Source organism: Strix aluco, chromosome 1, assembly GCF_031877795.1.
Source record: "Strix aluco isolate bStrAlu1 chromosome 1, bStrAlu1.hap1, whole genome shotgun sequence".
Taxonomy (NCBI): Eukaryota; Metazoa; Chordata; class Aves; order Strigiformes; family Strigidae; genus Strix; species Strix aluco.
Window position 1 is genome coordinate 161,643,232 of NC_133931.1, and position 23,713 is coordinate 161,666,944.

The 23,713-nt window shown below is 41.7% G+C and overlaps 1 protein-coding gene across 5 annotated transcripts in view; it reads right to left on the reverse strand.

The window, feature by feature from the left end:
• HECW1 (HECT, C2 and WW domain containing E3 ubiquitin protein ligase 1) overlaps window positions 1–23,713 on the reverse strand; it is a 270,080-nt gene that overhangs the window by 156,956 nt on the left and 89,411 nt on the right. For all 5 annotated transcript variants that reach the window (XM_074843134.1, XM_074843125.1, XM_074843101.1 and 2 more), the window contains one exon: window positions 11,746–11,853. In XM_074843134.1, coding sequence (XP_074699235.1) covers window positions 11,746–11,853 — 108 coding nt within the window. The remainder of the gene's footprint in view (window positions 1–11,745; window positions 11,854–23,713) is intronic.

Consider the following 23,713-nt stretch of genomic DNA (forward strand, 5'->3'; position numbering starts at 1 on the left):
CATCATCATAAATATTCATGTTTGATGGTGCTGAGATCTGACACCAACAAGACAGCCTCCTTGTCTCCTGAATTATTCTGCGCCCAAGAATTGAACTTGTATCCTTAATTATATATTTTTTTTTGTATTTAAGAAAATAAATGAAACAAGGCTCAGTACCTTACCACTCTTTTGGAGTAAATATGACCTTTTATGCATGTGCTGATACCCTTTCGATCATAGATGCTTCCCATTTCCACTGCATTTGTCTTCTGTTTTTCTACAAAGATTGGGCCAAAGTCTGCACCTGGGCTCTCTGTACATGGTTGTACATGAAAGGTGCTGAGTCTCATGGCACGCAGGGCTGCATGCAAGCAATTCTTACTGAATTCAGTGGGGACTAACTTGGCATGCAGCAGTTTCAGAAACAGGCCCAATGGAAGTATCCAAGGGCAGAGCATAGGGGCCCCTGTGCAACGGAGCAAAGAGAGGGGATCCATCTTCCAGGGCAATTCCACCAAATCCCTAGACAGCAACATCCAAACCAAACTTTCCAGAAGCATTTAACAGTGGGAAAGACTAACTAATTTGTGAGTCAAAGATGACACTGTAATCTCTTACTGTCAATAGTAGAAAGATTATCAATCACAAAACAACATTGTCTAAGTTATACTGATCCATTAAAATAAGTCATGTGACTTCAGCACCCATTGTGCAGAATACTAACATCTAAAGTTCAAAGCAGCAAAGCAATAGGTATCTGTTTATGCATTTATCAAATGCTAGGTCTGTTGATAAAAACACAGCTACTAGCCACACTACTGGATTTCAGGTATCTCTCTTCAGTTCCTCAAGTACATGATATACACTATGCTATCCTGAGTGATACTAAAGCTGAAGCAGAAAACACATCACATGCACAGGAGTTCTGAATCTAAAAAGCAAGTAGAGAGTGTCTGAGGATACTGCTGACATGACTGGAAGAGCAAAATGAACCCGTATATGGACCCGTATTTTCAAACTTTGGCACTGACAGTTAGACTCCTTCAGACCCAAAATGAAGATATACTATTCCCCATGGCACGCTGCCAGGTATAGAGTGGCCTGACGGATTCTACCTAAATTACTCTATCCTGGGGAACAACTGCATGATCAACAAGTGCCTCCAGAAATTGCTGAAGGGTGTATGCCTTACCTGATATCTTTGGTGGGATCTGGAGAAGAGTGGTGCAGACCAGATCAGAAATTATAGCTGCCCCCAAATTTTAATGCTGGAGGAAGGAAAGCCACACATTCCCAGCTCCTAACAGATTCAAACAGGAACTGCTGTAAGGACCACACAGCCTCTTTTCAATCTCCTGGCAGTAGCAGCACTACTGGCTACTCCCCAGTCCTTACCTGTTTCTTGCAAAGGGTGTTAAGCCATGAGCTCCTGCTTGGAAAGCATGAACTCTTGGGTCAACTTTCCCATTACCTTAAGATCAAATGAGCCTGAAAGAAGGCCAGTGTCCCCCCCAAAAACAGTCACCATTTTCCTCCAAAATCTCCCAAGTTAGGAGAATTAGTCAAGTTAGGGACTGAGCAGATGTGTGCAAAAAAAAATTAGTAATGGGCATGAAGAAAACAGTGTGACAAACAAAGGAGAGAAGAATAGGAAAGGGCTGTGATTTTTTTTTTCCTCTTGTCTAGTATCTTCTTCCCAAGATACAAGAACACATGGTGTTGCATCGCACAATGGGAGGCACATCTGGTGCCTCAGGTACCACTTGGCACTAGCTTGCACCTGACCTGGAGGCTGGGCATCCTCCCCAGGCCGCACTCTTCTGCTGCTCTGGGACAAAAGACACCAGACAAAGCTGGGGGTTTGACCCTCTGGTCTGTCCAGAACACAGGGTCACCCAGCAGCACTGACACAACAGTGCCCTTCTACCTCCATAGGTGAGACAAGCCTAGCTGCAGGGGAGTAACAAGGCTGGAACCAGTTGTGTCAGTCTTACATTCAGCCAGTGAGATGACTCCACAACTCCTTGTCTTCCTTAGTGTCCTTGTTTCAGCTGGAATAAAGTTAATTTTCTTTCTAGTAGCTGCTATAGTGCTATGTTTTTGATTTAGGATGAGAATAATGTTGATAACACACTGATGTTTTAGTTGTTGCTAAGCAGTATTTAGACTAAGTCAAGAACTTTTCAGCTTTTCAGACTGCCCTGCCATTGGAGGCTGGGAGTGCACAAGAAGCTGGGAGGGGACACTGCAAGGACAGCTGACCCAAATGAGTCGAAGGGGTATTCCACACCATATGATGTCATGCCCAGTATACAAACTGGGGGCAGTTAGCTGGAGTGCACTGCAGCTCAGGGATTAGCTGGGCATCGGTCAGCAGGTGGTAAGCAATTGTATTGTGCATCATTTCTTTTGTATACTCTCTTATTATTATTATCTTCCCTTCATTTTCTGTCCTATTAAACTGTCTTTATTTCAACCCATGAGTTTTACTTTTTTTTCCTGATTCTCTCCTCCATCCCACTTTGTGGGGGGAGAGTGAGTGAGCAGCTGTGTGGTGCTTAATTGCCAGCTGGGGTTAAACCACAACCCCCAGGTAGAGGATTGGCCAAGCAAGAGTTGGGCAGCTGGACTGCAAGAGAAGTTACTGCTGTCCCTCAACCTGACAATGTCTGAGAAAGAAAATAACGAGCAGATCCAGCATGCCCACAGCTGGCTTAAAAATAAAAAAACAGAACAGAAAAGAGGAAAAATCCTGGTTCCTTCATTACCACCTTTTCTGAGGCTCATTTCAACTTTGATAAAGCTGTAACAGCCCTACACAAACCTCTCCCCTCTGTCCAGCAGAAGAGCTTTCAGAAACTCTGTTCCTTAAAGAAAAAAAGGAAGAGAAATATACCAAGCAGCAGGGCACATTTATTTTCAGGATACAACTTTTAAGTAATTCCCAGTAGTTCAGACTGCAAACAGACTAGAGGTGGCCTAAAATTAGCAGATGAGACACTAAGCAGTGAGTATGGAAACTCAAGTCTTATCTGCAGTTGTACCCATGCATTGGCAAGTCACTTCTTCACTTCGTACCTCTGTTTCCACCTCTCACCTTTTAATCTGTCTTCCCTATCTCGGATTTGAAGCCTAGCTTTCAAACATTTGCATTGAATTTATACCTTCAGAAATCTGGCCTTAGCTCTTTAGGACAGAAACTATCTTAGTACATAGGAAAGATCTACTCTTCATTAGACACTATTGTAACAAAAAAAGCAACTGTATGAAAAAAATTTGAAAGTTAACAAACGAGTATAGATCTGTGCATCCAAACCAGGTCCCAAATGCCCCAAGGTTCAGTGTAATTAGCACTAAAACTTCAGTTAAATGTTACCGAAACTTCTTGACAATTGCCTTGGGAATCAGATGATGCCCAGCCTTTGATGCATTGATACAATCTGTATGTTTGTTTAGGCTTAAGTAGCTGAGACAAGAGACCACGTAAACTGTGGTCTCTGTGACTGGGAACTATGGCTTAGTGAAGAAAGACTTGCTCTTCAGTGCGCCTAAGATCAGGTGTTACTTCTGATTTAAAGCTTTCCAGTTCACCTTGAGAGAGCTTTCTGAAACTCCTATTACAGAATCACAGAATTGTCTAGGTTGGAAAAGACCTTGAAGATCATCCAGTCCAACCATCAACCTAACATTAACAGTTCCCAACTACACCAGATCCCTCAGTGCTTAGTCAACCCTACTCTTAAACACCTCCAGGGATGGGGCAGCCCATTCCAACGCCCAACAACCCCTTCTGGAAAGAAATACTTCCTAATAGCCAGTCTAAACCTTCCCTGGAGCAACTTGAGGCCATTCCCTCTTGTCCTATCGCTTGTTCCTTGGTTCAAGAGACTCATCCCCAGCTCTCTGCTCCCTCCTTTCAGGGAGTTGTAGAGGGCAATGAGGTCTCCCCTCAGCCTCCTCTTCTCCAAACTAAACAACCCCAGTTCCCTCAGCTGCTCCTCATACGACATGTGCTCCAGACCCTGCACCAGCTTCGTTGCCCTTCTCTGGACATGCTCGAGTCATTCAATGTCCTTTTTGTAGTGAGGGGCCCAAAACTGAACCCAGTAATTGAGGTGCGGCCTCACCAGTGCCGAGTACAGGGGTAAGATCCCTTCCCTGTCCCTGCTGGCCACGCTATTGCTGATACAAGCCAGGATGCCATTGGCCTTCTTGGCCACCTGGGCACACTGCTGGCTCCTGTTCAGCCGGCTGTCAATCAACACCCCCAAGTCCCTCTCTGACTGGCAGCTCTCCAGCCACTCTTCCCCAGGCCTGTAGCGCTGCTGGGGGTTGTTGTGGCCCAAGTGCAGCACCCGGCATTTGGCCGTATTGAAACTCCTACAGCTGGCCTCAGCCCATCGCTCCAGCCTGTCCAGATCTCTCTGCAGAGCCTCCCTACCCTCGAGCCGATCAACACTCCCACCCAACTGGGTGTCATCTGCAAACTTACTGAGGGTGCACTCGATCCCCTCATCTAGATCATCAATAAAGATGTTAAACAGGAGTGGCCCCAAAACCGAGCCCTGGGGGACACCACTCGTGACCGGCCGCCAACTGGATTTAACTCCGTTCACCACAACTCTTTGGGCCCAGCCATCCAGCCAGTTTTTTACCTGGCAAAGCATGTGCCCATCCAAGCTGCAAGCAGCCAGTTTTGCCAGGAGAATGCTGTGGGAAACGGTGTCAAAGGCCTTACTAAAGTCAAGGTAGACAACATCCACAGCCTTTCCCTCATCCAATAAGCAGGTCACCCTGTCGTAGAAGGAGATCAGGTTTGTCAAGCAGGACCTGCCTTTCATAAACCCATGCTGACTGGGCCTGATCATCCGGTTGTCCCGTATGTGTTGTGTGATGGTACTCAGGATGAGCTGCTCCATCAGCTTCCCGGGCACTGAAGTCAAGCTGTCAAAGCTCTCATTCAATCTCAGCTTTGTGCAAGCAGAGATTTTGTAATTTCTTTAAGCACTGCCATGAAAAGTGAAGAGCAGGTAGTGTGGGGACCAGCCAGGCTGTCCCAGCATGGTGTCACCAAGGATGTATGCTGCAACACAAGCATCTTCTTCCCTGTGTGGGAACAAATAAACAAACAGCCCTGATCTCCACAGTACAAACAAAATATGTCCAAGTGTCAAAACAAGTTGTGGAAAGGGAGAGAAAGACGGAGAAAAATCTGATTTGTAGACAAGTTTCTCAGTTAAGCTACCACAGCTCAACCATGCAGGAAGCTGAGAAATAGCTGTCTAATGTCTTGTGTGGATTGGCCTATGTTTCTGTTTATGATAGGTTGCTTCCTACAATCCTGGCACAGAAAGACTTTGTAAGAGAAAAACTAGAGGAAATGCAACAACAGCAAAGATTAAGGAGCTGATCAAAGGATGCAAAGCAAAGGGTTCTTGAGGAACCTCAACAGCCCTGAACTGGGAAATGCCTTAATCCAGGCTCAGACTGTGCTCCTCTTCCCAAAGCTAAGCCTGGCTCAAATATGTATATTAAACTACTATAAGGGTACCGGGCTGAGGAAAAGAAGGAGGAATTTAAAAATTGTGTGTAGGGTGGAAGATAACCAAAAAAGTATCAATAAGACTACTACATGTGTAAAGAGATGAAAAGAAAGAACCTCAAAACTATGGTATGTCTTCCTTGGGAGAAAGACAAGCAGTAGACGCACCTTTTGGGGCATAAGTCTCTCTTACTGCTTCATATCTGTTTTTTCTCTGACACTATTCTGCTAAATAGTCTTCACACTGTTGATGCTTCTGTGTTGCTCCAGTTTTTACCATCTGCGGCCTCCTGAAGGTTAAAGTCATGCAGCATATTCTAATTTGCTCAAAGGTATAGCAGGGTGGACTTCAACAGTCTTATCTCTATTTTCTCCCCTCATGTACTCTTTCATAAAGTTAACTGCATGTGATTTGAGAGACATTGGGGTAATGAAAATGGAGACAGGAAATTATTTTAGTGGGCTGGACTTGTCAACAGCCTGTCCAGAAAAAGGAAACTTTGCAAATATTCCAGCTTCATTAAAGCTTTTGTTGAGATGACTGTGCCTCATTTATTTGGAAACATTTGAGGCTACAACATCCTACAATTATCTGTACTTTGAAAGTGGCCTTTATATTGGCTTCCTAAAGCAATGCAAAAGATATATTTTCTAGAGAGAGCCCTAGATGAAAGGGCTGATTGTCTGTCAGTTTTGGGGATAGTTCTGCACATAATTGTCATATATTGACCATGACTAGAGCATATGCCTTCTACCTGCAGATGTACCAGGATCTCTCAGACCTCTGACTTTAGTTGCATGCTTTTTTTACCATTTTTTCCCTGCTAGTCAATAACTATAATTTCTGCTCTCTGCAAGGCGTATCATCCATATTTGCTATTAAAAAAAATGCAGCAACAAATTTAAACAATGCATAAGCTTCCGCATAAAAGTGCCACACAGATGACTGGTTACACTTGGAAATGGCTTTCTTAGTTGTCAGGTAGTAAAACAATTTACAGGAAGGACAGTAGATTAACAGGGGTCCCAAGTATTTGGCTATCTTCAGTGCAATTCTGAATAGTGTCAAAACTTTTCTCATCATTTTAAGGATATCCTAGTTTGATACTGTGCTTACAGGATGATGCTGCATCGCACCTCAGTGAAATGGTCTCTCACACACTTGTATTGGATAAGCCAAAAAAGCGTGCCAGAAATTGCAGTGAAGCAGAGCATGTTTACTTTCCTGGAAAACCCATTATAGGCTGGTTCTTTCACTTCGGTGCCCTCCAAGCCTTAACACAAATTATATATACCTAGTGGTATGTAGCCTCCTTTCTCTCCCCATGGTTACAGTGGATGGTTACTGTTTATCACTGGCTGTCATAAAAACCCAAACTGCAAGACTTCTGCAGAAATGCAAAACTGGCCATAGTGCAACATTGCCACTGCAGTTGTTAAGGCTTTTTGTTTGCTGGATATTAATAGGAGATGAGTTCTGTTCTACCAGCATCCGTGCTGTAATTTGGAAGCAATTCCCTCTCTGGCTCACACCAATTACATATCTGTCTGGCAACATTATGTTGCAAGTTTGCGATATGCAAAGTCGAAAGGCATACGCTTCTCTGGGAAAGGTATTAGTCCTTTTCAAGGTGAAAGAGTAGATCACTAAAACAAACACAAACTTTAAATGGCTGTGGTATCTGAAAATGCAATTTGGGTACGTGTTAAGAAATTATCCGTTTTGAAAAGTGATAGGGCTCTCTAGACAGTCTTGAACCAGGCTATCAGCAAATTTAAAAGCAACATGTATTTTGCCCAGATACCCCCAAAACACAGAATCACGTTCCAAAACAGAAAACTATTTGGCATTGTCATTGATCTACCACACAAAAAGCATTTTCTTAACCTAGTGAGATTTTAAACATACCTGAAAAAGTAACCCTTAATGATTCAGATTGGGCAATCCACTGAGAATACTGTGAAAGTATAGATTAAACAACAGAGAAGTACCTGAAATTGCTGAAATTCAGTTTTATAAAAGTACAAGAAATGCAGTTAACACAAAAAATGGTTTCAACTTCTCACCACGCTTTCCTTTGTGTTCTCCACTCCTGATGCACTTCTATGAATCTCTCATGATACTGCTAGTTTCTTCTGCCCATAGCAGCAGCATGTGCACAATTTCTGTCTAGTGTGGTCCTCCAGGTTGATGTTTTTTGCCAGTAATTATCACTACAACTACGTCCGATAGAAGATTTCTGTTGTGATATTCTGCCACCACGAAGAAAATAACTTCCAGCCACTTTTGCCTTTACTCACTGCTATTCGAGGTCCCAGACCATTGCACGCAAATTACTCTCTACAGTGATTAGATGTCAGTACTCGGTTAAGTACCTAAATAGTGGTTTTATGTATAATGACTACAGGTTACATGGTTAAGAGGGTCATATTTCATTTGCTTGTTAATTTTCAAAAATGCAGGAAACAAAGGATAACTAATTGGGGAACATTAAGCCTTTTGAATAAAATACTCCCACACATTATATATGCCTCCAGATTCAAAATCTGGAAGAAGAAGAGTAATAACTCTCTATTTACTTGACCTCATTCCTAATGCTTCTTTTTTCACATTAATGTGAATTTCACTGTTGCAAATCAGAAAATCTTTAACACCTTTGATTTTTCAAGTTCCCTCATGCAGCTCTTTCTTTAATAAAAAAAAGACTTCAAAAATGTCTTTTTTAAGCTCTTTATGTCAAGCAGCTGGCTGGTCACAGCATAAGGGTAATTTCCATAAATGTGGTACAAAAACACCCTACCTTAGGGGAGTCCTAAAGTCTAACTGTTGGCAAAAGAAAAACTTTGACTTCTGAGGTTGGACAGGATGATCCCCATGGTCCCCCGATAAAAAGCTTATTTTACCACACACAATAGCACCACCAAAAATGTTAAACCTTTATACATTTCAAGAATAGCGACCAACCAGTCTGCCTGGGGTGCCTTAAATTCTTGGGAACTTTAAATTCTCTGCATAAGGCTGATTCTTTATTTGTCCATATCATGATTTCCTCTTTATCATGGCTCCTGCCAGCTATAGTGGGCCAAACACTGCAATGTATACCATAACGTTTTCTGAAGCACTGTCTGGTTGATAAATGGCCAATATTGACTCATGTGGTGAACAGGTATCAAGGTACAGATAGTTACAGAAAAAGCAAAAGCAGAAATTAAGGGCTGTCTTTGCAAGTGAGCTGCTCTGTTTTATAGAGTATTAATGTTATAATCAACAAGACTCAATCAATAGCAAGCTAAGGGAAGTATAACATAATGCATAAAAAACCAATACGGATATCTTGAAAATAAATTACCACATCTTAGCTACCTACCATATGCCTTGACAACCACTAAATAAAAAGAATACCTATCTCAGGAAGTGCCTGAGCTACAGATTAACAGAAGCTAAGAACATTCCAGCTAGAAGACTCACTAACACTTGCTTACCTTTATACCCTCCACAAGTCTACACTATTGGCCATTTTTGGAGACAGGACACTGGATCAGGTTAACTTTGGACCAGCATGGCAATTCTTATAGCACGTTACCACTGAACATACCCTTGCCCTGTCCTCCAGGTTCTCTCAGTTCTGTAGTGAATGGCAAGAAAAAGAAAACAGATTTCTTAAGGGAGTTTGATTTTGATGACCAGTATCTTTCTGCTTCCTGCAAAGGTCACCATACTGTGTGCTATGCAACTTAAAAGGAAGATATGATCACCATCCAAAAAATAAGTCTGAAGGAAGGTGGTTTACACCATCCTCTTTGTATAGAAAATACATGAGGCTTTCATACCCTGCAGTTTTTAACATAACATTTAACCAACTGCAAAGCTCTGTACTTTCATATATGAGTCTCAACAATGAGCAGGAACCCTCAAATATGCCTTTAGATTTATAAAATTCACATACATCGACATTTTTCACTGCTTTAACTTCCCACTTCAATAGTCAAGTGGCTCTAAGAGTATCCGCATGTGCTGTTACTTACTACTGCCTACTTCATTTTCTCCTATTTTAATTCTGGACAGGCAATGATTTGTCCTTGATGAGTGCACTGGTACATAATCTCAGGGCTGAGATTCACAACCTAATGATGGCAGCATTACAAATTACCAAGAGGCAGCAACTCATCAAGCGTGGGCTGCCCAACTACGGTGTAGTACGACTTCGTTTTAAGCATCAGTGAAGGATGGTTATGCTAAGTTGCATTTCCTTACAGTAGGGCAAGTGAAGAATGTACATGCAATCAATTAACAACAGCTACTATGTCTCAGCTAATGGGGGCAACTTATTAAGCTGACATAATTCATTGTGCAGTAATGAAATGTGGCCCACCTGAAAAGGCTTTTCCCTAAGCATTTCTCACATTGCCTCTTTCTTTTCTGCTGGATTAGGCAGGAAAACTATGGGCAGCCCCATCCCACTTCCATTCTTCCTCAATAAACCAAGGGCTCTTCAAACCCCAGTTCTGGGATTTTATGTCTCCTCCCCACACTTTAACAGCTAAAAGAAACCATGATCAGTCTCATGGATTAGTAACCACAGTTCAAAGTAGCAGCTGCAAATTAGGGTCCGCTTTAAAGGTTAGATCCTGTAATGTATTTCTGCCCCCAAACCAGGATAACTAAACCCAGTGTTGTTACATATTAAATAATTTCCCATAAATGTGTTTTTCAAAACACAGAATATAAGCATCTGGTATGGCCTGTAGCCGTTTCAGCAGCTCCCTTAATTCTTTAGAACAACATTCTCAATTTAACTTAACACTAGGAATTACAGACCATCAGCAATGCTTCATATTGCAAAGAGATAACCTGTGCCTAGGACTGAGTATCTCTAACATGTCTGCATGTAGCATCCTTGCTCATACCAGATACTTAAGATGAAAGGCATAGATTAATCTAATCAAGTGAAAAAAGTGAAAAATTTTTCACAGAAAGAGTGGTCAGACAGTGGAATAGGCTGCCCAGGGAGGTGGTGGAGTCACCATCCCTGGATGAGTTTAAGGGTCGTTTGGATGAGATGTTGGGGGATGTGGTGTAGGGGAGAACTTTGTAGAGTAGGGCTGATGGTTGGACTTGATGATCCCAAGGGTCTTTTCCAACCTGAATGATTCTATGATAAGTATAACTCATATCCTTTCCAAATCCTTTAGAATTCAGGTTATATCAGAGATTGCCTTGATTGCTTTCAAATTCAGACAGTCTTAAACAGATATAACTGACTGCCATGCAATTTATATATGCTTTTACAAAGCTTCTGAATTTTGCCCAGCAGGCTAAGATAGATCAGTGAAACATTCAGTACAATTGAAAAACTGAAACTGGTTCATACTAGGCTTCTTCATGCTTAACTCCTCCTTAAGGATACACGTGGCTCTTTCACCACAGATGTTTTGCTCTTGATCTCAGTCCAGTCTTTTGAGTACCTTATTTCTGTTATCCAAAGACAACCATGAATTCCATTCACACTAGCACATGCTTTGAAAAGAGGAATGACTCAAACGGTCAGGTTCACTTTGGTCAGGGATGTGGGACAGCCAAGCCTGGAAAAGTTAACTTGCTGTACAAGGTACACAGTACTTTGCAGAAGCAAATTCAGTGTTTCTGTATTTTAATTGCTGAGGGGGTAGAAAAGAGTTGCACTGCATTGCATCAGATGCCCTGGGTAATATATGAATACAATGAGGAACAATTAATTTGAAATCAGCGTACCTTGCTGCAACTACATATTGCTATACTTTTATCAGTCTAGATGATGATCAAAACTTGACTCTTTTTACCTCTGAATCCACCTGAATCTGGTGGAAGCCAGATGCACCATGAAGTTTTCCAATTAAAAGTCAGCGTGAGTGAGATTATGCCCCTCAGTTCCTCTCTTCCTTAATACCATATTAAAGTCAGTGCAGCTCATTGCTAATGATACAGTCCAAATAACAGCAAATGGATTAAAACACTTATTCATAACTGCATAAAAAAATTATATTTATGATTATTTGCTTGCAGAAACTGTGGTTTTCTACTCCATAAAATGTTTCAGTTCCTCTCAATACATTCAAAGAGTTTGGTAACATTTTTGGCCTTTCCTGAAGGACATAAAAACACCGTAGGAACAACTTAAGCAGTTCAGTTATCTTTCTGCAGTGATTGAATTATACTGTAGCAGGATTGGAAAAACACTTACGCTCCACAAAGTAAGAGCTGGCATCAATCTTCCAGATAATCTGACCACGGTGAGAGCCATTGACGCCACGGTTCTTGTAGTCCAAAAAGTTTTCGGACAAGACCTCATCTATAAACAACGAAAACAGTCTCATCAGACACCTGTTACAACAACATACATAGCAGAGAGTGAAGCTAAAAATACGCCTTTGGCTTGACAGAACGTACTAGAGCTGCTAGACAGCTTGGCACCACGTGTTGTGAAATTAGCTTTTTTACTCATTTATATTTTTGAAAAGTGCAGCCCTTCTTAAAAATCACAGCGTTTCCTGAAATGTAATTTAAAAAAATACCTCCCTATAAAATTCTCAAAAATGAAAACATCTAGCTTAGCATAGATGAACCCCTACGTAATTAAAGATAATTATCTAGCTGTAAGAGAGAATGGTAGCAAAAAATAATTCCCCCTTTGCACCAACTCTTCCCTTAAAGAAACCCCACAGAAAATAGTTACATGTAGGCATCTGTACTACACTCGTACCACAACAGATGTGGTTATTTCTTGCAGCATACAGTGAAGGATATTTATTTTCGAAGAGCCCACTCACTGGGTGCCTTCACAGCTCTCGGCCTCCAAAACCAAATGACTGACAACAAAACTCTTGTGCCCTCACAGTGTTTCGAGACACCTGGCAGCTGTCAGACTACTACACTGGTCTTCAGAGAAGTCAAGGACTAATCTATAAAAATGAATAATCTCTAAAAAGTTGCTGAAAACCAAGGCTGAGGAAGCAACTGTCCTGCACGCACAGGGCTGCATGTAAATAAAAGGCAGGCAGGTAGCGAGCCTGAGGAGTGGCCTTCTGGTTGTCCACATGAATAAATTTTCAGTCTGCTTCGAAGTTTCATCTTAGACTGCTTCATCAAACTCTTTTCCAGACCAATCTGCAAGCTCTACATGGTGTAGACATGAGCAAACATATCCCAGCCTCCAGGCAAGGGCCTGGTTCTTGACCTTTTATCTAACAGCTTAAAAACCAGCCAGTGAGACCGTACTGCAGCCTCAGGGCCACGCTTGATGACTTACCAGCTTACACCGAGATTTCAAGCAAAGAAAAATGCACATTTTGCCACCATACCAGGCCAGCACTTATGGTTCTGATTGTCACTAAATTAGATTAAAATATATCCATTGTAAACACTGTGAAGCACTCGCTTCATTGTCAAGTAGGTCAATGAGAAAACAAAGATGATGCCACACAAGAAGAGACAGTGTGCCTGAGGACAGACTGATGTGTGACCAACTGCAGAGCACAAGAGGCAGCCCAAAGGACAGAGCCAAGAAACTCAGACTAACAAATTATTAAAATATATATATATACATGAACGTTAAACAAAGTAGGCTTCTAAATTGAAAGAAACTACACTTTCCTACTACACTGAAAGAATAAAGCAGCAAGCAGATGCCAATGTTGTCCTGTTGGTTTTACACAGTTGTGCTCTCAAAGAAGGCAGGTAAGTGGGCTGCCAACACTGAACTCTTTGGTGATACTCTCTTGAGGGATTTACAATAGAAATTCTTTTAAAGAGGTCATTAACGATTGCAATAGATAATTATAAATGGCAATGCTATCTACAATGCATCTTCCCTTTGCTGACTTGCTAATTGTCAGTAATTATTTCACTAGCTGTGTCTCATGCTCTGTACTGAAGTGGAAATCTTTCAGCACATTCACATAGTACATCTCTGCGATAACCCTTCAACAGTAAAATCCTCTGATATGATTTCTGCTCTTCCTCTGTACTTTATAGCTGGTTGTGTCTTCTTTTAAATGCCAAACTATGTATTAAAAAAAGACAGATAAGTATACACCGTTGCTCTCAGAGCTTTGGCTTGTTAATGACTGCCTTCAGTAAAGCACCATCCTGGATACAGATTACTCAGAATCACCCACATCATTCTGTGGAAGTACGAACACTTATATACACACAAGGAGATTTAAACCTATGAACTGTCCCTTTTGCTTTGGCAGGGAGAACACTTTATACTCAAAGGTGAGCATATACTGAAACATCACACTGAGCTGGAGCCTGGGAACCCTGCCCACCCCCTCGTCCTGACGGAGCACAGAGAGCATCCCTCAGCTCAGGCATGCTGCTCTCTGGCTTCATAACTCATGACATTTATTTGTCATATTTAGTCTCTGTGAGCTGCTGGAGATGCTCCAACACCTCACTATGTTATTAAGATATATGGGTAATTACCGTTCCTCAAGATACATTGTTTATAAAATACCATTCTTGCTTAAGGAGGCTTAGTTGAGCTAGACTGGCTGGCCTTGCTTAAGAAATCGCAGGCATTTTAGGACAGAGTTTAGAGGCACAAGAGATCCCAGAATCATATTTAAAATGCTGTGTTCATACATAGTATCTGTGGGGGCCAGCTGGCACTTGCACTGCATCGGCTGTTGTCTGCTTTTCGCAGCTGGCACAAAGGCGGCGTGAACTCTGCGTCACACCACCTCTCTAATTTGACAGAGATGTCGACACGTGCCCATAGCCAAACCAAATCACATCCCTATTGCGAGCTGAGCCAGCGGGGATGACTGCAGAAAGCCCTGTCCTCTTTTTTGTCGGAAACGTGCAGGAAGCCTGGAAAAGCAGGTTGAGGAAAAGGACCACTCTCCATCTGTACATCCAAGGTAGAAGACCCCTGAAGGGCAGGGATAAGCAAGCTGGTCTATGGCTACAGCTGACAGCAGACCATGGGAAAGCTGGAACAAGCTGCTCCCACCAGGTAGCATCTGCACGCTGCCTCCTGTCACGGAGGCGAGGGGCAGGGGTGTGTGGGAAGGACAGCATAAATTTACGTTAGTTGGGATTTTGAAGCCAGACAAATTTTAACTCTAGAAAAATACATACAGGTCCAAAAGGGAAATCTTTCGGTTTTTGAAGGTATGTATTTTTGGAAGGTGAAAGACAAGAAAGAAACATCCCCTAGCAAGTTAAAAATAGCAGTAGTTGAAACCGGTCAGGAGGTTTGAATGTATGAATGCACCGGATCGATCTGTTTTAGTTGGCAGGTGATACTATTCCAGGCATATTATTCCCTGAACGTGGACATTATGTATGTAGCACACTGACAGAGAAAATTGTGCATGTGAAATACACAGCTGTTTAGTGCACTACATATATGTGCATATGTGTGTACATACATTTATCAACATTCATGCCATATGTAAGTGAAGAGACGATATGGTATGTTAAAGAGTATGTGCAAAGTAAAACAAGCTTTATTTCATACTTTTACAGAGAATCTCTATAACAAAGGAACTGACCTTAAAAACATGTTGCATCTTAATTCCCAAAGGTGAATGGTGAAATGCTTCGTTTCACCTCCACACAAAATGAAGAGCAGAGCTAGTGCTGCTCCCTTTCATACACTTCACCCAGCAGCTAACGGCTTTTGACAGTTTTCCAATGAAGCATTGTAATGCATCTCCCTCTCTCTATTTTTGAAATGAGATTAACCTTTAAACTAGCTCTCTGCTTAGCTGGCAATCCACTGCATAGCCTGGGTTTGTCTCCCGCACCGCCAAAAAGCAAACACTTTGTGATCGCTCTCAGATCTGTGGCTTCATTCCCCTGGATGGTAAAGAGCTAACTCATTAAGCAAGGTGTCAAATGAGGGAATATTCGGGATGTGCTGTGCTTTGACCATCATCAGCTGGTCCTGGAGCTGGAGACAGGGAGGGCCACGGCATCTAAGATGGGGAGCCAGCAGACATTGCTGTCTGCCCACCCTGCTCTGGGGCACCCAGAGGTGCTGGCTGCCTCTTGCTGGTGAGAGGGAAGGCGGCTGCAGACCTACAACGCTGCGCTGGGACAGGAGCAGCAGCACTCAGACCTCCTGCGTCTCACATGGTCCCCAGAGGAAACGGAGAAGGTGATGCGCGAGCAGGCGCCAGGCAGCCGGGCCCTGAGCAGCAGCCAGAGGGACCAAGGCACGCTAGAGGCAAACATTAGCAAGTGCTTTGGGAACCAGCAGCAATTCTGATGGACTGCTTGTCCTCACCGAACCAGATACCTCCAAGCACAGCCATTTACTGCTAAAAATATTCTGCGCTGTCACTTCCATGCTGAGCGATCCCAATATACTTCACAAGCACTATATATAGAGAGAGATAAAGAACCATGGCCAAAGAAAGCTATCTTTCAGATGAAAGACAGTAACCAATTGACAAAAAGCACACTGTGCCTCAGAGGAATTAGGGAAAATGTTGATAAAGGCCACTCCCCAAAAAGATCTGTAAAAAAGCGTAATGGGGACTTCAAGTGCTGTCGGCAGCGTACGCTAAACAGACAGGACCTTGGTATTTAAAAGCTTGCCTGAAATTCCCACAGAGAAACAAACAGATAGTCAATACATCTTCCTCATAAGGACTGATGGAGTTCAAATTAAAAATAGCTGAGTGACCCTTTTGGTCAGTTCGGTTTTACTTAAGAGGCAGAAATGAAAAACCTACTCCCCTTTCTCGAACAGTATTTTGCTGATATATGTGATCACCCTGTCTTTCCATGTTCTCCAAGAATAACAACTACAAAATTTAGAATAACTTGGGCTACCTTCAAAGAAGCAAATAATGAACATGAGAACACAATGTCAGAGAGGTGTCTGAACTTGGTACAGTCTCTTATCCATCACTAATTTGATTTAGCACTACGTATTACAACTCTTGCTTTCTATAAGCTTAATGCAATTATGGCATAAAAATAGAAGCTACACTTCATGTCTCGATCCCTTATGAATAAGAAATGCTGTACTCCTGAAATTACAAAAGGACTTCCAATATTTAGCTGAACAAATTTTCTTTAGCTTGAAATTTAGAAGTGCTTTTGGTCAACGTGTATGTCTGTACTATAATGATATAGGAAGATAGTTAACAAAATGCTTTTAAAAATAATTTTCTGTACAAAAAGGTCATGCTCTGGTTGATCTATTTTGCGATTTGTGTGGAAAGCTGCAGGAAAGAGACATTGTAAAGCACAGAATATCAATAAAACAGAATTATTTTGCAAGATAATACAAGTGTTAAGTCATCGATAAGCTTCCTATTTCTGATGTTTCTTCTCTTGCCACCCAATTTAGCACTTGAAGAAGAATACAAAATGACAATAGCCTCTACAACCACGACTGCAGCTCATAGTGAGTTGTATCTGGCCATGCCAGCGTTTCCTTTTGCAATCCCTTAGCATTGCAAAACCTAGCCCTTGAAAACCATGCTTCCAAAGAGTTGTACAATGCAAGTGGTCATCATTCTGCAGGAGAGGAGCTATTAATGAAAAATGTATGCAGATGTAGATAACAATTTTTTATTTACAAAGATACCACAGTAAAAAAAAAAAAAATCACAGATAATGGCTATCATTATAGAAGTCAACAGGAACATGTCCACTGACTTCAGCAGCTACAGATCCAGCTCTAACACGGATCTAAACTTCACTGTTAATTCATTTGCCAATTTCTGCTGCAGACAATGAATATACTGCAGCTTACAGTTAGCATCCCTCCTTCTATAGCCTCTTAGGGAGAAAAGTTCTGGAAAACAAAGGCCTAATCCCTCATTGGTGCTGAAAGCTCAGTCTTTGATCTAAGAGCTGTGCATGTGCTTTGTTTCAAGTACAAGAATGGTTCCATTTTAATCCACAAAAATTAACCACCTACCCAGTTAAAGAAAAGTAAATTGTGAGGGAGAAAATCTGAACAATGAGTGGAGAATAGCAGTGAGAGGAAGACATGGCAAGAGAACGACCAAAGGAAAGCAGGGAGATAAAAGAGCATAAACTAATAAAACAGGGATAGAGTTGACCAAGTTGCAACAACTCTTGGATCACTAAGGGCAGAAGACTCTGTCCTAAGTAAAATTGCTCCAGGCACACAGAAAGGCAGGTATAGTAGGTTTAAAACCTGAACCACCTAATCTGAAGCAGAAAAAAATAAAAACCAAAGGATACCTGTCGTCCACTCCCAAAATCAGAGAGTTACAACTTTCAGCAAAACACTTTTATCTTTGAACATCTAGTTTACTTTCAGAGCCATATATGATATTATCATTTACCACTTCAGCAGCCTCAAATGACTGCTGGGAGATATCACTCTGACCTTTCATGACACCAATACCAATAAAAAAAAAAAGCAAACAAGACTTCCAATTACAGAGATCTTATTAAATCTTGGGGCTGATATGCCTGTGGATTTTCTGAAGGCTCTGGATTAACTGTGGATCCAGTCCTTCCTCACTGTCCTGTCTTCCTTGCACTTGAGCTAACCACACTGAGAGTCTGAGCTCTGTCACTTGGGGGACTTCCCTCTCCTTCCCTGCAACAGCGGAGCCTCTGGCTAAAAGCAGAGCATGGTAATGGGCCCTATTCTTCAATGGTATCCTTGAAGTGTTTGGGATCTGTGCTCCAGCACAACCCATCACTCATCTATTTCTCTCCAATAACCATATATCTTCTGCTGAAAAGGAAGACAGAATGAGAAAAGCAAAGAGCTGAGCTGGGACTCAGCAGTAACTGCTTGTGGGGGCTAAAAACCCACAGGAGATGTTAGGTTGCAGCGGGATGGGCATCTACGTAGCAATACTGGTGTCATTTGGTTCTGCATACATTTAGAAGTGTGATTGATAGTATCCACATAGCTCTTATTGCGGCTTCAGCTATGCCTCTCCCAGCTACAGACCTCTGCCTTAAAGCTCCTGCACTTCCAGATTTATTCTCACCACCGCAGCAGATGGACCACATCTGGGTTTTCATACAGCAACAACTATACTTCAGCTACGCATTGCACAAACTTCTCCACAATTAAGGACATCCAGCTTGCACACAGAACTGAAGATGGGAGGGAGGAATCCAAACAAAGATGATCATGACTGCCTCAGTGCATACTGAAAAACTGAAGACATGCAATGTGTGGTGAGGTACAACATGGATGAGTTTTGTTTGCTTGTTTTTAATATAACAACAGTTCCAAAGTTCTCGCAGTCAGTGAAAGCCTCGCGACTGATTACAGCACAACTTGGAAAATGAGGATTAAGAGAAAACAGTGCAGCCAGGAAATTTGCTAGAAGATACTAAAATAAGAGATGCTGCAGGCCCAAGGCAGTATAAAGACATGATACAAAGGGACATACGAAGATCTGAAACGTGAACAAGGATGACACTTGTCCAGGTTAACAATGTTCATTAAGTAGGGGGGAAACAATTTTCAGTATTTGAAAAGCAGGCTTATAATGATGTTGAAAGACATAGCAGCAGATAGTAAATTAGACAGGCATTTGTGATCTGATAGAGCAGCAACCCCCCCCCCCAATCATAACTCAGATGTGTGCACTGAAGCACCACGGTGCAAAGAATCTCTTCAGAATCTGGAGTGATTTTATCTAAAAAATGGTAATCAATTATAAGCTTATTACAAAGTAGAAGATCTTCAGTGAAGAAAAAATGTCTTTAGGGCTGGAGAGATCAATGGATGAGAAAGATTACAAAAGCTAAATGCATACACAGCCATTACTGTCTATCATTATAAGGAAGAAATTCTTTCCTGTGAGGGTGGTGAGACCCTGGCACAGGTTGCCCAGAGCAGCTGTGGCTGCCCGCTCCCTGGCAGGGTTCAAGGCCAGGTTGGATGGGGCTTTGAGCAACCTGGGCTAGTGGAAGGTGTCCCTGCCCATGGCAGGGAGGTTGGAACTAGATGATCTTTAAGGTCGCTTCCAACAGAAACCATTCTGTGATTTTATGATTCTATGATTACTGTAGTTGTGAACGGCAGCATGGGAATATTCAAATGCTATGAACAGCATGTTTAAGTGTTATAAACACTAAGGAGTGAAAATGATTTCGTTTGGTTTAGAAAACTAAGAGAAGAAAAACATACGCTGAACATTCAAAATCCACATGGCTAGCTTGACAACCTCTACAGAACAAATCTTTCTGCTTTAAGCCTCATCCTGTCAAGAATTTTATGTTTGTGCTCTCCACGCTTTGTGGCGTGATTGATTCTACCTAGTCAATGGTCTGAATGAGCTGCATGGATTAGGCTTCTTTTGCAGGATTGAGGCCAAAACCTGGGTTTTGGTGCACCAATATACCCCACTGACTGATTTCTTCAGAAATGCTTTAGTGGGTGATCATTACTGGCTTCATTATCAGTTTGGGCTATATAGCAATACGGGTCCTCACTGCACAGCACAGAGGCAATTTTATCTGCAGGCATAAGGACCCTGGAAATCACTGAGAAGGCACGAGGCTGCTGTACTCCCTGTCTGAATTATTCCCCTCTCCTGATATTCAGGATGACAGCTGATGTGGAAAACTCTTTTCCACCCATTCACCTAGAAAGAGGTTCATAATACCATATCTGTTATTTTACGGAGAAATACTAAATGAAAATGGGAATACTTTGGCACACAGTGAGCACCTCAACCACATATTAAAGATATTTAAGAAAAAGAACTGGCAACCTACAGGCTTCTTTACCATGACTTCCCTAAAAGACCATAAAGCACACCACCACTGCATTAACTCCTCTACAGATGCTTTTTTGTGCATTGCTACTAAAGTTAACACCACACAAATGACAGAGGTAAACCTTGGAAGCACTGAAAGGCAGAATGGGCCAGAAGCCATACATGTTGGGAATATTCAGAGGATCTTGCATGTAAACGTTGACTTGTAAAGGGGTGAAACAGAGGCAAAAGCTGACTGTGTTCGTGTGACATTTGGGGGGTCTGGAAACATCTGGCTGAAGTGGTCCACCAGATACAGAACTGGGAAAGGCAAAAAGTGACTCAGCCTGATAAAGAGAAGTCACTCTCAACTGGATCCAAGAGCATCCAGGTGAAGGCAAACCAGGTTAGAACAAAGAACTGATATCGCTGCACTAGGCCTACGATACCTAATACCCTCTCTGTTCCGCATTTGTGCAGGCTTTCTGTTGTTGGGTTTTTTATGTCAGGTTTGCTCCTCTGACACTTTTTATTCCTGAAATAAATACTGCTGTGCTTAGTGAAAGCTGTCTGGCCACTGGGCAACTCTGTTGATGTTTTACAGAGAGAGCAGAATTGCAGGTGTCAAACAAAACTTAACTTGCTGAGGTGATCACAGCCAGCCATGGCTGCCATCCCCAGGCTGGTGAGACACCCAACTACAAGATGACCTACTGAGGAGAAGCCCTAAAACCAGAGCAAGGTTCTCTTCCAAAGGCCATCAAAGGACTGGGAAGATAGGTAACCCCAGGACACAACAAATCCAAACATCAACAAAATTCACTCTAAGCAGGCACATTGTGGAGCGTTTTGTTTTACAGATGGCTGTATCGGAAGCAGAGAGGTGGAGCAACCATCCAGAGACACAGAGAGTGCCTGAATCAGGGATTAGAGCTGTAAGGCAGGGACCTGCAACTCCTAGCCTTATATGCACATTACTGTTTCCAACATTTTCCATCTCTGCTGGCAACATGTGACACTTTCTGCTTGCATGCACTGGATGTTTGGTAAAATAGCTGTACAAACAAGTTCTGATCCAAGTCTGACAGCAGGAAAAATATAGATCTTTCTACTTGCCTCAGTGGGCAATACAGCAACACAAGGCCCTCTAAGCCTAAAATCAACTGGGAAAGTGTTTAAACAAATGCTTAAATGTTTATTAACCAATAGCTTTAAAAATTAGATTTGCCAGATTATGGTGAATTGCCTTTTTGGGAAAGAAGAAAACATCAAAGGCTGAAACAGAGGAGGAAAACATACTGTTTTAAAGCTAAACTTCAGTCACTAATTAGGTCAAGAATTCCTACTTATGTAAATTTGAGAGGAACTGCTCTGTTAAAAGCCAAATATGGACAGGAAAACAGAGCCTACAAGATTTCTCTATGAAGAAACTTTTAATAAATAGCCTTTAATAATGTTTTGCTCTCCCATAAGGAAATGCTGAAAGAAAAAAAGGCTACTGCATATGGGTAAGAAGAGTATAATGTTAGCCCTGATAAATTCACATCAGCGTGCACAGACACTGGAGCAAACGATTCTTTCAAAAGTCTGGTTTAAACATTTCTCATTAGCTACTCTACATCAGATATGGAGATGATGACAGAAGTGAAATCTAGTAGCAGCTAAAATGCTACTGCAGTAATTATAAGATAGCTCTTTATCTACAGGCAGCTGCCAGCAGTCCATATTAATTTATCTAAGAGGCTTCATACTGTGGCAAATAGAAAGAGTAAATGAGATAACAAAGGAAAAGTCTGAGATAAATAACTGCAAATATTCTGTCTCACAGTAGCCACTAAACGAGAGTCTTTTTTAAAAAATATACAAACACACTATCTTCATTACTCATAACTTTGTTTTGATTTCACTTTTTTTTCCCAATGTGCATTTTCTTTACACATAGCTTTTCTGCAAAGAAAACTCAAATTCCAGATATTTTAAAATAGCAACAGAGCTGTCTTATGTTCGAATTTCTCAGAGAACTCTTTTTGAGTGTTTACGTGTATTTTTGATTGCGAGTATGTTTCTGGAAGACTGCTGATGTTCATAATACTATAGTTCTCTTGAGGGAAGGCAAATGCATATCTCAGGTGAGTTGTTACAGAATTCAGAGGTTCCTCCGCATAGCTCAGAGCTGATCTATAGTATATACAAGGGGAAGTCAGAACAACTCTAAAGTTCAAGCTTAGCATGAATGAAATGTAATTCCTGCTCCTGAAGGTGCAATATGTCTTAAACACCCAGAAAGGCTTGTTCTTCCATTTCCCATAATTTTTGTCATCTTACCACGGCTAATCTTAAAAAGCACTGATGTAATAACGTCTGTATTTTAACAGCATCAACACTTACTATTGTCCCTTCAATTAAGGAGTTTTTCTATGGCCCTTTATTAAAATCACATAGCTGTGTATGGATGTCTTCATGCAGCTACAGGGTGGATACATTCAGTAACTATTTTTTGCCATGAGAGACATGGTCACCATTTTTTACACTGTTTTAGGAGAGATTGACTGGCTGCCTAGTCATTTCCTGAGACCATGAGCAAAAGCTAATTCAAATAAACAATTCTAAATCCAGCTTTTACCTTCTTCTAGGAAGCAGCAAAGACTGTTTCCCAGTTGGTCATCCTTAGGAATGAGCACATGGATTGAAGAGAACACCAGATACCTTGTGATAAAAGGAGCTGTGGCTCCTTCACATGAGGAGCAAGCAGCCAGAATTCCTATACAGGGAGGACTCCCTTAAGTCTTTTTTTCAAGCTACTTTAACTTTTGAATAGCATCCAAAAATGCCCTATGGTATCAAAACACATGAGCTACATGATTTTTGCTCTTTTTCTTTTGGAAGCCTTTTATATCATCTATATTTCCCCAGACTTGGAACATCTTTGTCCTGAAGCCTGAAGTTTATTGGGTATCATCAGGATTTTAGTGATGGCAGTGGTGATGAGAACTGACTAGGTTTTATGCATTTCAAAACCAACACTCATATAAAATTATTTGGAGATATTTCCTAGAATACTACAATGGCACTGATGAAACTCCTCTAAGGTGAGAGCTGCCTTCTGTTCTGCTTTTGTATAGTCCCTTCCTGGGATACCCAGGAGCTCCCACAAGACAAATAACAAATACCAACTCTAATGCTCCCGCACCAAGTTTTAAAGAAAATCCACACCACTCTGCCTGATACCCCAAGGATGCAAATAATTTCTCATTGTTCTCGTGACTCACCACAATATTAAATATTGCTGCATTCAAACCTTTCAGCTCAAATTTCAGCAACCCAAGCAATCACAAAAAGGATTGGGCTGTATCTACAAGCTGGCTTTGAGATGAACCCTAGAATGACCAGCAGCAATGCAATAGTTAACAGTGCTGCCATCCAAGTGGTAATAACAGGCTTCAACACTAATCCTCTATTGAGCAGACTGGGAAAACCTCATAG